At 37.3% G+C, this 18,617-nt stretch overlaps 1 protein-coding gene across 3 annotated transcripts in view; it reads right to left on the minus strand.

Moving 5' to 3' along the window:
• Nucleotides 1–18,617, minus strand: part of Scaper (S-phase cyclin A associated protein in the ER) — a 334,907-nt gene that overhangs the window by 242,259 nt on the left and 74,031 nt on the right. For all 3 annotated transcript variants that reach the window (XM_060374235.1, XM_060374232.1, XM_060374222.1), the window contains 5 exons: nucleotides 15,923–16,093; nucleotides 15,264–15,339; nucleotides 12,859–12,976; nucleotides 12,511–12,622; nucleotides 6,509–6,649 (listed from right to left, as the gene is read on the minus strand). In XM_060374235.1, coding sequence (XP_060230218.1) covers nucleotides 6,509–6,649; nucleotides 12,511–12,622; nucleotides 12,859–12,976; nucleotides 15,264–15,339; nucleotides 15,923–16,093 — 618 coding nt within the window. The remainder of the gene's footprint in view (nucleotides 1–6,508; nucleotides 6,650–12,510; nucleotides 12,623–12,858; nucleotides 12,977–15,263; nucleotides 15,340–15,922; nucleotides 16,094–18,617) is intronic.

Raw genomic sequence — 18,617 nt, forward strand, 5'->3', positions numbered from 1 at the left:
TTCATCTATTTCAATACCTTTGATTCAACAACTAAGTTATGATCTTTGGAAAAGTCATGTTGTTTTGCCTTTTCATGTTTTTAATGTTTCTTTGTGGCAGTTTGTACATCTGTTGGTTTGGCTATCCCAGGTTCATTTTTTGGGGGGTAGGAAAGGTAACTGTCTTACTGTTCAGCCTAAACCACCACCAGCGCAAACCACTGACTCAGAGTAGAAAAAGCAAGGCTGTTTAGCTCTGGTCTCCCCTCCACTTCTCTGTATCCTTTTACTTGTGGCTTCCCCGTAGCCTGTTCTCTCTGAATGGGTGTCTATTCTAAACCTGATTCCTATTAAGAAGCATTGTCTATAATGAAAGGCTCTGTATAAAGTTGTCCACGCATGCAGCATAAAAATAGTTCTGAACCTAAATAGTAGATGCTGTTTTTTATAGTGAGGTTTAACTTTATTTGCTATATTGCTAAAATTTTTTAAAATAATATATAAGTGACAATGTAACCACTGTTGTGAATATAACATGATATTGAAGAAAGCCAGAGTAATACATTTACATTAAAACTGAAAGGCAAGGTCAATGAGATGGCTCAGTGGGTAAAGCACTCATCACAGATGCCTAGTGACCTAATAAAATCAACTGAAACCCATTTAAAAGTAGGAGGAACTGACTCCACACAAACTTCATGGTTCATACATACACCATACATAATAATACATAATTTTTTAAACTTGAAGGCAAAGGGAAAATCCCTGATGGTTCTTCACCTGAATGCTATCAATAATCACAACTTTTGGAACTAGGAAGGGCAAAAGATAAAAATATCAACAGCAAGTATTTAGGGAGTATATAAAAATAACTAAAGTACAGCTGAAATGGGAAAAATAAACACATGGCTAACAATGAGAAATAAGATTACAGATGAACTGAAATGAGCTCCCAGAAGTGAGAAAAGACTAGTTTGATTTTGTGTAGTTGTATTCCTTATAAATAAAAGCTGGTTTTTAAAATGCAGTGATTATTTATAATACGCTATTAATAATCATCAGCCAAAATGAAGAGTTTTAGAAAACCAAATGATCTGGGGGAAGGGGAAAGGACAAATAGAGAACTGACTGAGTCCCATACCACTCAGCCATAAGGTAGCTTAAGTGTAGGACCCAGTGGTTGAGACTAAATATTCATATTTAAGATTCACCATGGTAAAGCCTTGAAATCTTAGTTGCTGTGCTGAGAAGGAAAACAGCAACTGAAGCAAAATGAATTCATGAAAGAATCACTGCCCTGATCATACTAGTCAAAATTCTGTCAGTCTTTTTGATTAATACAATTAATCAAAATCTAAAACTGTAACAGTTCCATAAATTTCAATATTGTACAGAAATTTAAAGTCATGTGTATAGGTGGTTCATTAACATTTTAAACATTTTTAATATATGAGAGCCCATTCTTGAATAAACTACAGGTTCACTCTCTGGAATAAGTACTAGGAGCTTATTATTTAAAATATGATTGCAGCTGCTCACCACTCCATGTGTCCTGGTACACACACAGAGGTGCAGCTGCATCTCTGACAGGCAGCACAATATTGCATGTTGGCAGACTGTTATTAGAGAAATATATGTGTACGGATGTAGTTTTCTACACCACCTGAATTAAGTGGCATGTATTAGTTGGTCAATCAGTTTGGTTCTTAGAAATTTTTTTAAACAGAATAGGCAATCAATTCAAAAAGTGTAGAAAATGAGAAAACCTAAAGGAAGTGAAAAAAAAAAAAGAGGAGACATATCAGATCAACAAATCCTGTTACAGTAAAACCTCAGAATGAAAAAGTGTATAGAATAATCTGTCTTATTAGCACTGATGGAATTATTCTCAATTCTACCAAATTTCTCAATGTATAAAGATGGCGGTATATTGTGTTCATATGAGACCCATTGCATTTCCCTCATTATTAGTACTAATGCCTCTTCCAACATACTTTTCTTCTCTTTCCTATTTTACCTTTTTCATTTCCCTCAAGCCCCCTTTTAAAATTAGGATATTATGAGCTCATTTAAGTACTAATTTTTGTGAGGAAGTGGAAGGGGGTGTTCGTGTGTGGCTGTGTGAATGTGGCACACTTGTGTTTGGGTTAACCATGGTGTCCGACAGGAGCTATATACCTTGCCTTTTTGTTTAATTTCTTTCTTGTTTGTTTGTTCATTATGCCTTGGTGTCCGTTGGGAACTATATACCTTGCTTTTTATTATATTTGTTTGATTGTTTATGTGGGGTGTGGTTCACATGCCACATTGTCCTATAGAGACTAGAGGATAACGTGCAGAAGGTGGTTCTATAGACCATGTGGGCTCCAGGGATTGAACTCAGGTCCTCGGGGATGGTGCATGGAACTTTACTGCCTGAGCTGCCATGCATGCCAGCCCAAGCCTGCTTGTGAGGCAAGGTCTGTCACTGAAACCTAGGATTACTGACTAAGACAGCTTAGCTGGCATTGCACTCCAGACCCGCCTGTCACCATTCTGGAATTATGAGTACACACTTCCAAGACCAGTTTTTTTTTTAACTAGTTAACTGCAAACTATAATCTTAGTTGTTTTATGACACTATAACTATAATTAATCAGTCTCATAGAAGACAACTCTAGGAACCTTCATACTATCCTATAACTTGGCTATTCTATGCATTATAAAATTCTATGTATAGTTCACTCTTCAGAGCCTCAATAATATTGTTTATATTTCAAAATAAATTGTTACTTAGTGACAATAGACTTATATCATTTCCCCTCCTGCCTGTCCTTCCTATCTCTACCCCATACACTTTCAATTCATGGCTTCTTATTCTTTTGTTACATAGTTTATTTTACTTTATGCACACATACATATAGTCTGCATGTGTGTGTGTGTGTGTGTGCGCGCACGTGCGTGCTTTATATACATGCCTGGTGCACACAGAGGCCAGACGAAGGTGCTCAAGTTACAAACTATTGTGAGCTACTATATGAATGTTACAAATTGAACCCAGGTCCCCTGGATGAACAGCCAGTGCTCTTAACCACTGAACCATTCCTCCAGCCTTATTGTTTACACACGCACACACACACACACACACACACACACTAATAATAATAATAATAATAATGCAATCTGCTGAGTCTAGTTCATGTTTCTAGGTAGTTTCTTTGTAAGGGCTGAACATTTGGGAAGTGGCTTCTTAAACTTGGAGACTGGCCTTTTACATGGGTACTGTTGACCAATCTTAGCAATTCATGCTTCCTAACCCATTTATTACTTTTCAACTTCCTAATCAACGTATTTTGTCTTGGCTCATTGCCTGTCTACCACTTTCAACCACCTGACACCCATGTCAAGCAGCTTACAACCACTTATAACTCCAAGCTCTAGGGATCCAACAACAACCTCTGGACTTTGCAGGAATCTTCATGCATGTATGTGTGTGTGCACATAAACACAGAGAGAAAAATAAATCTTTTTTAATAAATCTTTTAATATATTAAAATATTTGGCTTGTTTCTATGCTGTTGTTAGCACAGTATGCGTCCTAATCCCTGAGTTCTAGTGGGGAATGAACTACACTGAAGATCAGAGATATGCTTACTAGGAAGACAGTCTTAGAAAAGTAGTAGAGGCAACAAGACCTGAGTTCGGTTCCCTAGAAATAATGTAGAAGGTTGGACACTGAGTCTTGTGTTTGGTACCTGAGTTCTAGCGATGCAATACATATCCCAGGCAGGTTCTTGGCTCTCATGAGCTACCCAGCCTGGCTAAAAGATGAGCTTCTAGGTTTACTGAGAAATCCGGTTTTTACACACATGCACACAGGTCCATGTATACCAGTATGGACACATATACACACCTACATAAACATATACCAGCACCCTAAATACACCAATAAATGTTCAAGATACCTATTCTAACAAATACACAAATGACAATAAAGAAGCAATATGAAAAATGAAGAAAAACAAAAAAATTGAGAAAACAAGGCACTGAGCCCTCTGAAAGTCTACAACTATTCAATAATCCAAATATACCATTAGGGATGAAGTGAGAAACAATGTAAAACATCAAATAAGAAAAAAAATTATCAGGCTTGAAGACAAAATAAGAAAATGTTACACTTAAATAGCAGTTTAAAACAAAAACCAATCATGATCACAACTTTCCAAAAATGCTATTTAAATGCCAGGGGTAATAATCAAAGAAAGGAAACTGAACACCATGAGACTAGCTTCAAATCACTGAGAGAAATCTATCAGAGTAAGACTAACTCCTCAGAATAAACCCGAAAAGCCACAGAGTTGAAGGCCTGAAAGTAAATAATTGATAAGAAGATCACTATAGGCAGCAAAGTTCCCACTGAAAACCACTGGAAAATAAAGACTTCTGAAGTAACAACAAGCTACAGCAATTCATCACCTAAGCTCTTCCCACCAAAGATACTGAAAGAAACCCCAGTCAGAAAAGGAGGAAGAAAGACATGTATAATCCTAAGATTCCAGAAAGAATAATCTCAATAGAATAAGCAAATGATTTTTTTTTTCACAGAAGCAAGCAAGATAATCAAGGAGAAAGAAAAGAACACAGAGCACTTGAATCAACCAGGTAAACAAAGACAAGGAGTTACCATACACTGGCAATGACCACCATACAACCAAAGGACAGACGAGTGGAAGTATGAGTGGGAACATAGCTCAGTAGCAGGGGGCCTATATGTGCCAAAGCCCTACATTCAATGCCAACACCACTTACACGCACACGCACACACACACACACACTCACACAACTTGCTTAAAAATTTAAAAAGTTTAACATGTATTGAGGCAGATGTTGAGACTCATAGCCAAACTCTGGGCAGAGTGCAGGGAATCTTATGAAAGAAGTGGGAGATTGTAAGACCTGGAGAGGACAGGAGCTCCACAAGGACAGCGACAGATCCTAAAAGTCTGGGCAGAGGGATCTTTTCTGAAACTGATACTCCAGCCAAGGACCACTCATGGAGATGGCCTGGAACCCCTGCACAGATGTAGACCGTGACAGTTCAGTGTCCATGTGGGTTCCATAGTAATGGGAACAGGGACTGTCTCTGACAGGAACTGATTGGCCTGCTCTTTGATCACCTACCTCCGAGGGGAGAACAACCTTACCAGGCCACAGAAGAAAACAATGCAGCCATTCCTGATGAGACCTGATAGACTAGGATCAGAGGGAAGGGGAGGAAGACCTCCCTTTTCAGTAGACTGAGAGAGGGATATGGGTGGGGAAGAGGGAGGGTGGGATTGGGAGGGGAGGAGGGAGAGAGGTACAGGGGGGATACAAAGTAAATAAACTGTAATTAATAAAAATAAAAAAAAATTTGGAAAAAAGTTTAACATGAAAAACAAGCCTTAGAGAAAGAAGTACCACATGCTCTCTCTCATATGTGGATTCTAGAACATAAAATAATATAAAAACATGACAGGATTACGGAAGGCTTTTATAGAAGAAAGAAAGTGGTCAGGTGAGGGGGTAAGAAAGATAGAGGAGTGGATGTGATTAATATGTACTATGTGCAAACATGAACATGAAACAACGCAGCACTGTCCAATAGAACTAGATATGCTTCATATTAAAATGTTAGACATGAAGCCAGCAAAATGATTGCCTGGGTAAAGACACTTGCTGCCAAGACTGACAACCTGACTTTGAACCACAACAACCGATCTGTTGGAAAGACAGAGCTGACTCCTGAAATGGTTCTTTCATCTCTACATATATACTACAGCATGCACATGAAATTTGCACAAGCACATGGAAACAAATGCACAAAAAATAAATAAGTGTAAAAAGTTAAACACAAACTTACTGTAAGCCTGTCAACCCTCTCTAAGTATTTACAAAAACAAACAACAAAAACGGAAAGCAAGCATCACCTAAAAGCTTGATAAAGGAATTCTCATAGCAGTTATCCTGGAATAGACAAAAACTATGAGAAAACAAACACCCATGAACAGGTTACCGGATGAAAAAACGATGGCTTTTGCACACGGTGGTAATATTTCATGGCAATAAAAAAGGAAGACATGAACAGTACATACAACAACATGAAATTCAAATAATGATGAGCAAAAGAAGCCAGAAGAAAGGGTACATTCTATGTGATCCATTCATGTAGTTCTAGAAAATTCAAACACCTACAGGGACAGAAAGCAGACCAGCAACTGCACAATTACCGAGGTGAAGAGAAAGATGAATTCCAGAGACTTATGACTGTTCACTGTACTGATAGTCGGAGAGATATACACATGACAAAACTCATCAAACTTAGTGTTTTACAGCTGTGCTGCTTCTCCTCTCAACAGTCCTGCTTTTTATGAAGGTTAAGATTGTACCTAGTAAATTCTAAGTAAACCACTGAAATCTCTTATCCTAAAATAAAATGATACTTAGATAACTTGTTATACTATTATACATTATGAAGTACTACGTGATTAAATACTTTAATACACCGCACCTTAGCTTCTTCCTCTTGAGCTTTCTTCACAATTGCTTGCAGCTGGACCTCTCGTTTAAATTCAGCATGAAGTAATTTCTCTTCCATCATCCTACGCCGTTGATCTAGTAATTCTTCCTTCCACTTTCGTACATCTTTCTCCTATGTGTGAAAAATTATCACATCATTAACTTCAAAATATACAATAATTTAGCAGAAGACCAAGGAGTAAATAGAAAAACTCATGAGTGTGATTAATGATTAAAAACCAACTGCACAGTCAGAAAACAGTGCCATGATTCTCTGGCCACTTAACAGCTGTCTACTCTTGGCAACAGTGTAGCTGATGTCTCAATTTTCTTATATGCAAAAAAGGAGAATAATACTCATCCCTAGTCAACAAATTTTTATCACCTCACCTAAGGCTCAGAAATATCACAAGAGAGTGGAAGATAAGAGCGGGATGACAGGGAGAAGGGTTGCAAAATGCTGTCTTTTGGGCACAACACAGTCACCACAGTCAGTTGTAACTTAAAGCAGCTGCGGTTGCATTCACTGGGCATGCACGAAACCTGCATGGATGGGGAGATCACGGGAACCCACCTCTCCATGAGGAACTATTTGATATTAATGGTTGCCTGGAAGAGGAGGCAGGTCTTCAGTTGTGTACCTGTTTAGTGAGCCCACTAAGCTCCAAAGGACAGTTCCACATCCATGTTCACATGGGTGGCCCTGGTAAAGCCTAAGAGATCACAAAACAAACAGACACTGTGGGGAAAAGAGGACTACTGGGATTGGGGTAGACAGAGGCAGAAGGGAGATAAGCAAGGTGAGAATAACAGTAATCAGGATATATATAAACAGGTATGAATTTGTTAATATGTGTGTGTGTGTGTGTGTGTGTGTGTGTGTGTGTGTCAGTAAAATAATACTTCTATCAAAGAAGGTAAAGGAAAACTAAAACGGTACTTGACTGGGTTATTTTCAAGATTTAATTAAATGAATAAATCTCTTAGGACAGATTTTCAAGTCTGGCATGGAAGAAGGAAAACCCCAGAACCCATCAGGTTTTCAAGTTTTAACCCTTTCGTTTCCTAGTCAGTGAAAGGACCTTTCTGTTTATCATGTAAACTCAGAGTTGGGAGATATTTTGCACAAGGAACTGTTTTGAGAGCAATTCTGCTGAGAGGAGACCAGGGAGGGGGCTACAGTCGGGATAAAAAGTGAATAAATTTTAATGAATGATAATAAAAAAAGGAGAAAAAAATCTCTTAGGACAGTGAGTTAGATATGACTTTATTTGCAGATACATATTATTGCACTGAACCATAAACACTGTGTATGATATTTAATATTCATGATCAGCCTGATTAGGTCTACAAGTACCTACCAGCCAAACCTCTTGTAAGGAAGGCTAGGTTAACTCTGGCAGAAAAACCTAACATAACAGTGGACCATAGCGATTCATGGGCTGGAGTCCCACCCAGATCAAAAAAAGAAAAAAAGGAAGCTGAATACTAACATTCACTTCTCTGCTTCCTGACTACAGATGTGTGTAAACTGCAGCCTCAGGTCCTGCTACTACGACTTCTGTGCTGTGATGAACTATACCCTCAAACTGTGAGCCAAAATAAAAGCTTCCATTCCTGAGTTTGTTTTGTCAGCATTGTATTTCAGCAATTAGAACTGGAAATTAATACACAGTGTATTTCTTTTCTTTACAAACTTTAGCATTTCTAGAAAACAATCTATAATCAAGAAAAATACTTTTCATTCTTAACATTTCAAACAAGGAAAGTAAAAGACGTATTCAGTGCCTCAGGAAATCAGATTCAGTATGAAGGCAGATGTACATGAATAGAAAAAGCAATGAACCTGTCAGCTGGATTTTATTTAAAATCCATAATTACATGGTGAGCCACATAAATAAGTTTGTAGAAATATACTTTACTATACTATAGTAGGAACTATATAGTATTATAGCATGCTATAATACTACATATTATACTATGATTATAATATATAATTATATATTATAAAATATATTTTATATAATTATATATCATAATAAATATAATACTATAATTACTAGAATAAGAACTACTCCTTAAATTTTGAGCTCTGAACACTGCTCCTCATGTGACACTAAAAACTCACTTGTATTCTCACAGATTCAGTTTTCATATATGTAAAATGAGGAACACCTACACTGTGCACCACACAGTTACTGTGGTCAGATGAAACCTTTACTTAGAACAATGTTGATATAAGAACCTATTATAAAATTGGAAAATAGAATACTACTAAAGTTAGAAAATACATAGGGAAAGTCGATTAAACCCAAGAATCTATACAATTATAATTCAATCTCTGAATTGTTCACATAAATACGTAGAAATCATACTATTAATGCAAAAATACACTGTGAAAGTTTCTTCATATTTTTAAAAATATGGCTATTCTAGAATATTAAATCTGGGGTTTCCAGATTCTGGCTATAATAAATAAAGCTGCTACAAACATGGTTGAGCAAATGTCCTTGTTGTGCACTTGAGCATCTTTTGGATATATGCCTAGGAGAGGTATAGCTGGATCTTGAAGAAGCACTATTCCTAATTGTCTGAGAAAGCAACATCCTGATTTCCAAAGTGGTTGTACAAGTTTGCATTCCCACCAGCAGTGGAGGAGAGTTCCCCTTTCTCAACATCCTCTCCAGCATGTGTTGTCACTTGAGTTTTTGATCTTAGCCATTCTGATGTGTGTAAGGTAAAATCTTAGGGTCGTTTTGATTTGCATCTCTCTGATGGCTTAAGGACATTGAACATTTCTTTAAGTATTTCTCTGCCATTCTGTATTCCTCTACTGAGAATTCTCTGTTTAGCTATGTACTCCATTTTTTAATTGGATTACTTGATTTGTTGTTGTTTAACTTCTTGAGTTCTTTATATATACTGGATATTAATCTTCAGATATAGGGTTGGTGAAGATCCTTTCCCAGTCTGTAGGCTATTGTTTTGTTCTGACAACAGTGTCTTTTGCTTTACAGAAGCTTTTCAGTTTCATAAGGTCCCATTTATTGATTGTTGCTCTTAGAGCCTGTGTTGTTGGTGCTCTGTTCAGGAAGTTGTCTCCTGTGCCAGTGAGTTCTAGGCTCTTCCCCACTTTTTCTTCTAACCGATTTAGTGTGTCTGGTTTTATATTGAGGTCTTTGATCCACTTGAACTTTAGGTTTGTGCAGGGTGATAAATATGTACCTATTTTCATTTTTCTGCATGTAGACATCCAGTTGGACTAGCACCATTTGTTGAAGATGCTGTCTTTTATCCTTTGAATGGTTTTGGCTTCTTTGTCAAAAATCAAGTATCCTTAGGTGTGTGGGTTTATTTCTGGGTCTTCTATTTGGTTCCATTGATCCACTATTCTGTTTCTATGCCAATACCATGCAGTTTTTATTACTATTGCTCTGTAGTACAGCTTGAGATCAGGGATGGAGATACCTCGAGATGATACCTCGAGATACCTCAAGATGTTGTTGTACAGAATCGTTTTGGAGATTCTGGGTTGTTTGTTTCTCCATATGAAGTTGATAATTTTTCTCTCAAGGTCTATAAAGAATTGTGTTGGTATTTTGATGGGAATTGCATTGAATCTGCAGATTGCTTTTGGGAGAATAATCATTTTCACTATGTTAATCCCACCAATCCATGTCTTTTGCCATTTTCATTGGGAGATTTCTTTCGGTAGGCCTGCCCAGAATACAGAACTACTTGCCAGGAGAGTTTTGAAGTTAAAATTCTAGGCTTGTTGTGTGTTCCTGCTTGTGGGGCTAGCCCTGGTTTCTGCTCTGGCTTAGAGTTTTGCTACTGTGAGTTGTGGCTCTGGCTATTTCCCTTAGCTAGAGGCATAAGATAACTTCTCCTCAGCTAGAAACTTATGAACTGAAAACCTTATGAAACTGAAAAGCTTCTGTACAGCAAAGGACACTGTCGTCAGAACAAAATGACTGCCTATAGATTGGGAAAGGATCTTCACCAATCCTATATCTGAAGATTAATATCCAGTATATATAAAAAGAACTCAAGAAATTAAACAACAACAAATTAAGTAATCCAATTAAAAAATGGAGTACAGAGCTAAACAGAGAAGTCTCAATAGTGGAATATTGAATGGGAGAGAAACACTTAAAGAAATGTTCAATGTCCTTAGTCATAAGGGAAATTCAAATCAAAACGATCCTAAGATTTCACCTTATACCCACCAGAATGACTAAGATAAAAAACTACACAGATGTAGCCCATGGGAGTTTAGTGTCCAAGTGGCTTACATAGTGATGGGAAGAGGGACTGCCTCTGACATAAACTGATTGGCCTGCTCTTTGATCACCTCCCCCTGAGGGGGGAGCAGCCTTACCAGGCCACAGAAGAAGACAATGCAGCCATTCCTGATGTGATCTGATAGACTACGATCAGAAGGAAGGAGAGGAGGACCTCCCCTATCAGTGGACGTGGGGAGGAGCATGCATGCAGAAAGGGGAGGTAGGGTGGGAGCGGGAGGGGGAGGAGGGAGGGGCTTATGGGAGAATACAAAATGAATAAAGTGTAATTAATAATAATAATAATAATAATAAAAAACCTCAAGTGACAAGAAGTTGTGGAAAAAGGGGAACCGTCCTCCATTGCTGGTGGGAATGTAAACTGGTACAACCACTCTGGAAATCAATCTGGCGCTTCCTCAGACAACTAGGAATAGCACTTCCTCAGGATGCAGCTATACCACTCCTAGGCATCTACCCAAAAGAGGCTCAAGTAAACAATAAGGACATTTGCTCAACCATGTTTGTAGCAGCTTTATTTGTAATAGCCAGAACCTGGAAACAACCCAGATGTCTATCAATGGAGGAATGGATACAGAAATTGTGGTATTTTTACACAATGGAATACTACTCAGCAATCAAAAACGAGGAAATCATGAAATTAGTAGGCAAATGGTGGGATCTAGGAAAGATCATTATGAGTAAGGTAACCCAGAAGGAGAAAAACATACATGGTATATATTCACTTATATAGACCTGTAAGATAGGATAAACATAATGAAATCTATACACCTACAGAAGAGAAACAAGAAAGAAGATCCAGAGTAAGATGATCAATCCTCACTTAGAAAGACAAATGGGATGGGCATTGGATGTAGGAGAAAACAAGTAACAGGCCAGGAGCCTACCACAGAGGGCCCCTGAAAGACTCTACCCAGGAGTGTATCAAAGCAGATACTAAGACTCATAACCAAACCTTCGGCAGAGTGCAGGGAATCATATGAAAGAAGGGGGAGTTAGTATGACGTGGAGAGGATAGGAGCTCCACAAGGACCAAATATATCTGGGCTCAGGGGTCTTATATGAGACTGTTTCTCTAACCAAGGACCATGTATTGATATAACCTAGAACCTCTGCTCGGATGTAGCCTGTGGTAGCCCAGTAACCAAGTGGGTTTCCCTACTAAGGGGAACAGGGACTATTTCTGACATGAATTCAATGGCAGGCTCTTTGACCTCCCCATCCCCCAAGGGGTGGCCACAGAGGAAGACTTTGCAACCAGTCCTGAAGATACCTGATAAAACAGGGTCAGATGAAAGGGGAGGAGGTCCTCCTCTATCAGTGGACTTAGAAAGGGGCAGGGAGGTGATGAGGGAGGGAGGCTGGGATTGGGAGGGAATGACGGAGGAGGATACAGCTGGGATACAGAGTTAATAAAATATAACTAATAATAAAACTTTAAAAATAAATAAATAAATAAATAAATAAATAAAAATAAAATGGCAAAAGACAAAGAACATCTTTAAAAAAAAAACTTGTAAACCATCCATGAACTAGATAGTTTAAGAAAAAAACAAAGTCTTTAAAAAAAAACTATATTACAACATTACTTATTTGACTTTTAGTACCAGAACAACTACTTGAAAAACTACTTGAAAGCAGTCCACCAATTGATGATCATCATTTAATTTTTAAAAATGTAAAAGCTCACCCTTTCTAACAACTTCTGAAGCTTTAGTGTCTTCTCTTCACGTAGCTTTTCCCTTAACTGTTGAGCTTTCATGTGCTTCTCTTCATATTTCTTCTTAGATTCTGCGATAGTCCTGTAAATATATACAAATAAAGAAGAAACACACATGTTCATAAGACAAGCCTAAAACCAGGGATCTTTAGACTTCAAAAGTCTCAAGGTATACAAGGTGCATTTCTGCTAATGCTTGTCAGTTCCAATAGATATGGAATGCCCTGATATAAAATGCCAAATAAGTACGGTCAACTCCAGGCAATAATCAGGATTTCTTACTATCAATCATTTCAAAGGAAAGTTCAAAGGCCAGACCTTTTACGAGATGGTGAGGAAAGTTTTTCATGCATGTGAATTCCATGCCCTGGAAGTCTAGCAGGCTCCTCTTCTACAATATCCCCCCAGGATGTATTCTGACGCCATGATTCACGAGCTAACAGGGGAAAAGAAAATAAAAACAAAAACCAGTTAGTATTTAACCATATACTTCCTTAAAGCTAACTTGACATATTTTTCTTTTTTAAATTTTTATCATTAATTATAATTTGTTCAATCTATATCCCAGCTATGGCCCCCTCCCTCCTTCTTATCCCTCTGTGCACATTCCTCAGTCCACTGATAGGGGAGGTCCTCCTCCCCTTCTATCTGACCCTAGCCTATCAGGTCTCATCTGGACGGGTTGCATTGCCTTCCTCTGTGGCCTGGCAAGGCTGCACCCCCCTGGGGGCTGTGATCAGAGAGCCTGCTACTGAGTTCATGCCAGAGAGAGTCCCTGTTCCCTTAACTAGGGACCCCACTTGGAGACTGAGTCTATGGGTTACATCTGAGCCAGGGTTTTTGGTCCTCTCCATCCATTGTCCTTGGTTGGGGTATCATTCTCTTCAGTGGCCCCAGGGCTCAGTTTTTATGGCTCTGTTGGTCTCCTTTTGGAGCTCCTGTGCCCTCCAGATCTTTCTATCTCCCCCTTCTTTTCTAAGATTCCCTGCACTCTGCCCAAAGTTTGGCTGTGAGTCTCAGCCTCTGCTTGATCAGTAGTCTTTCAGAGGCCATCTGTGTTAGGCTTCTGTCCTGTTTCCTGTCTTCTCCTGCTTCCAAAATCTATTGGGTTTGCCATTCTGAATGAGGATTGAGCATCTTCCCTAGGGTCTTTCTTGTTGTTTAGCTTCTTTAGCAGTATAGATTTTAGTATGTTTATTGTATATTATATGGCTAATATCCACTTATGAGTGAGTATATACTATGTGTGTCTTTCTGCTTCTGGGTTACCTCACTCAAGATGATCTTTTCTAGTTCCCACCATTTGCCTGCAAATTTCATGATTTCCTTGTTTGTAATTTCTGAGTAGTATTCCACTGTGTAAATGTACCACAATTTCTGTATCCATTCCTCAAATGAAGGGTATTTGGGTTATTTACAGCTTCTGGCTATTACAAATAAAGCTGCTATTAACATGGTTGAGCAAATCTCCTTGTTGTGTACTTGAGCATATTTTGGATATATGCCTAGGAGCGGTTTAGCTGGCCCTTGAGGTAGCACTATTTCTAATTTTCTGAAAAAGCATCAGATTGATTTCCAAAGTGGTTGTTTATATTCCCACCAGCAACAGAGGAGGGTTCCCCTTTCTCCACATCCTCTCCAGCATGTGTAGTCACTTGAGTTTTTGATTTTAGCTATTCTGATGGGTATAGAAATCTCACGGTTGTTTTGATTTGCATCTCCCTAATGACTAAGGACGTTGAACATTTCTTTAAGTGTTTCTCTCCAATTCTATATTCCTCTATTGAGAATTCTCTGTTTAGCTCTGTACACCATTTTTTAATTGGATTACTTGATTTGTTGCTGTTTAACTTCTTGAGTTCTTTATATATACTGGATATTAATCCTCTGTCAGATATAGAGCTGGTGAAGATCCTTTCCCAGTCTGTAGGCTATTGTTTTGTTCTGACAACAGTATCCTTTGCTTTGCATAAGCTTTTCAGTTTCATCAGGTCTCATTTATTGATTGTTCATCTTAGAGCCTGTGCTGTTGGTGTTCTGTTCAGGAAGTTGTCTCCTATGCCAATGCGTTCAAGGCTCTTCTCCACTTTTTCTTCTAACAGGTTTAATTTGTCTGGTTTTATGTTGAGATCTTTGATCCATTTAGACTTTAGTTTTGTGCAGGGCGATTAATATGGATCTATTTGCATTTTTCTACATGTAGACATCCAGTTAGACCAGCACCATTTGTTGAAGATGCTATCCTTTTTCCATTTTATTGATTTGGCTTCTTTGTCAAAATTCAAGTATCCACAGGGAGATTAAAAAAAATATACCCATGTATATATATGTACATGGGAACTGAAGGACAGTCTCCGACTTCATCCTCAGAAACCCTGCCTACTTCCTTTGTCATAGAATCTCTCACTGTCCTAGAGTTCTCCAATTAGGCTATGCTGCCTGGTCAGCAAACCCCAGAGATACACCTGGCCTGCTGCCCAGTGCCGGGTACAGAAGCATGCACAAATATGCTTCCCATATGCACTTGGGATTTGGGGACCGACCTCCAGCGCGCACGCTTGTAAGGCATGCACTTTATTGACTGAACTATCACCACAAAAACAAGACTTTTAAAAGCATTTCTCCCTAAAATTATTTTTCCTAAAACCTGCATATAAGATGATATAGTATATCCCACTGTGCCTACCAACCAAATAGTCAAAGGCACACTATAAACACAATACCTTCATAATCTGCAAGAACATCATTCCAGTCCAGAGACATACCACAGAAAGACAGACTCCCACTGCCCATGCTGGCCTAGAAAGGAATTAAAAAAACAAAAAACAAAAAACTTTAGATTTCTCTAAACTAAAACCAAAACAAAACCACAGGCCTTTTACAGTCCTAACTACCATGTTAAAATACACAGAAGGTGTTTTTTAAGAGATTAGGCATTCACAGGAACAAATGCATTATATTTTAAAACAGGTAAAGTAGTCTTGTACAAAATATACAATGAAATTCAAACTTATTTGGTAGTAATTAACAGAAAAAATGAAACATAAAACTTATTGTTTTATTCAACATATTCCTCCGTTAACATGTCTACCCTGTGGACTTTGCAACAAAGCAATGCATCATTTACTATTCACTAGAAGAACAAAACAAGAATAATACCTTTAACCTTCCCTAAAAATTACATTCTGAAGAATAGTGGATTCTTACTTTCTGACAAACACAATTTCTTGATTTTTAAAGTGAAAATGTCCGCTTCCTATTTATCACCTGCATCATACTTGAAAATACTTTGTAATAAGTAATATTAAAAAGATTTTCTATTGCTTAATATCTAAACAACCGTGATAAATTTTACTATTATTCAAGACTTAAAAAAGCTCACAGAGAAGTCACTGTCGTTGTCAGTCTCGATGTTAATGTCATTATTTTCTTCAGCTTCAATTTCTCTAGTTAACTGTTCTTCTTCAGCAATAGCACTGGCAATGGCTTCTTCATTGGCCTTTTCTAGGCGATCTGCTAGCTCTTCCTTTTTAGCAAGAACTTCTGCCATGGACTATAAAGTTTTTTTAAAAACAGGGCAGAATCATGAAACATTAATGAATATTTTTTCTCTTTCATGATAATTGTAACCTAACAATGTATACATATTTATAATGTATATAAACATATTTACTATATATTACATATGCACACTACATATATATATATATATATACATATATATGTATATATATATATATATATACACACACACACACACACACACATATACATATACTTTATACCTAGAATCAGAAAACCTGAATCCAATACAGGCTCAAGCACTTAGTAACAATATAACTTACAAGGTGCATGAAGCCAGGGACTTATTTATTGCTCCATGAAATGCAACAACAATCCATACCTGACCTTCTTTACCAGACTCCCTTGTATGACAAGCCATGAAGTTACATAATAACAGATATTATCCATGGAAAGTAGGAATTTCACATGAATGCCCAAATTCAATAAAATTGCAGATCAAATATTTTCCTTAAAAATGAAGCAAGGATAGTATGCTGTGATAGGAACATTTAAAAAACACAGGCTACAGAGGAGTTGGGGGGTTAGGGAGGGAAGGTGAAACCGGGAGGAGATGAGGAGGGGGGCTACAGCCAAGATACAATGTGAATAAATTGTAATAAATAATAATAACATTTAAATTTTTTAAAAATGCAGGCTACAAAGATGATTTTATAGTTTGAACATGTTTTTGTAAACTAAAATAATTATAATTAAACAATATGCCTGAGAACTATCTGTTAATAAGTCCCATGAGTAACTCAGGATTCACACTATAAACTCTAAAGCAAACACTAAAATAACAAAATGAAGGTTTATGCTTAGCCAACCAACAAAGATGTAAAACAGAATTTTAAAGAGCAAAAACAAACAAACAAAAAACAAGATACACATGAGTCAAAGGGTAAAGCAAATACTAAGCTGGTAATTGAGAACAAATCATATTACATGCAAATAGCCTAAGCGTCACCAATTAAACAGCAGATACTATCAAACTAGATCAAAAGCAACACCCAGCTATGTTTTTCATAAGAAACTTAGAGACACAGAGTAAAAGTGAAAAATAAATAAGTACATAATAAAGACAAAAAAACCGAGATAGTGCGCATGTAGGGATTGACTGAGAAGGGCTGTAAGGAGTAAAGGGAAATGATGCAATCATATTTTAATTCAGAAAATAAAAAAAAAACTGAGACAGTCATATCAAAGTCAGTTTTCAGAGCAAAAACTACCACTAGGAACATCATTTCATAAAAGGACAATTTATCATGAATGCACATCTCAAAATCTAATTAACTTAAAAAGTTTCAAACTATGAGGCAAAGCCTAAGCCATAAGAGACCTATGAACAAAAAACTGTGTAACTTCCTTAGAAAAAAACCTGACAGTTCTTCAAATAATGAAGCATGTAATTTATATGGCCCATCAGATTTAAAATTCATATATATATGTATGAACATATATTTATACAGGAGAAATAACAACATATATAGACAGAAAACTTGCATGCAGACACTTGCGTAGAGTTACTGAGACTAACAGCCAAACAATAGAAACAACTTAAGTGCACAACTGAAGCATAGATAAGTACAGTATTGCATATTCATGTAATGGAATGAAATGCAACACGAAGACAAAAATAAGTATGACTGCAGAAGACATGAAAATATAATCAATAACACTGCACTAGATATTGCCCAAGTGAAATGACAACACATGTTCACACAAAGCTGTGTGCATAGGACTAGGAATATTGCTCAGTGGCAGAACACCTACAAGGCCCTGGGTTCAATCCTCAGTGCTGCAAATTAAGAAATTTACACAAGGTGCCAGTGATGGCTCATGCCTTTAATGCCAGCACTCAGAAGGCAGAGACAGGCAGGATCTCTGTGAGTTCAAGGCCACCCTGATCTACACAGCCAAGGCTACACAGTGAGACTCTATCTCAAGAAAAAAAAAAAAAAAAAACCCAAAAGAAGAGAAAAAAGAAATGTACACAAACATTGATGCCATTTTCAACCATAAAAAATAAAAACTAGAATCAACTCAGATGTAAGTAAATGAATGAACAAACATTCAAGAAACAAGCTACTACTGAAGTTGAGAAAGCAACAAACTATATCACATACTTCATGAATGAACCTAGAAACAACTCTGCTATTGAAAAATGCCAAAAAAAAGAACACAGGACTGCATTTATATAAAATTCTGAAAACACAAACTTCAATATAGTGAAAGATAGGAGAAGAGGATACAGGGAAGAGGGAAAATGGAAGGCTGGAAGGAAGGGTGTAGAGAGGAATGCAGCACTCACTGTGTTCAGGATCTTGGTTATAGTGACGGTTTCAAAGGTATAAGCACAAATAAAAGTTCATTTGCTAAATATGCAAATCTGTATTTGCTAAATATGCAAGGACTGCTAAAAATCAATTATAACTCAATGTATTTCAAACTGCAAATGCTTAAATCTCAGGTTATGAGTAATTTGGAATAGAAACTATATATCTATATTTTTT

This window comes from Meriones unguiculatus, chromosome 1 (assembly GCF_030254825.1).
Source record: "Meriones unguiculatus strain TT.TT164.6M chromosome 1, Bangor_MerUng_6.1, whole genome shotgun sequence".
NCBI lineage: Eukaryota > Metazoa > Chordata > Mammalia > Rodentia > Muridae > Meriones > Meriones unguiculatus.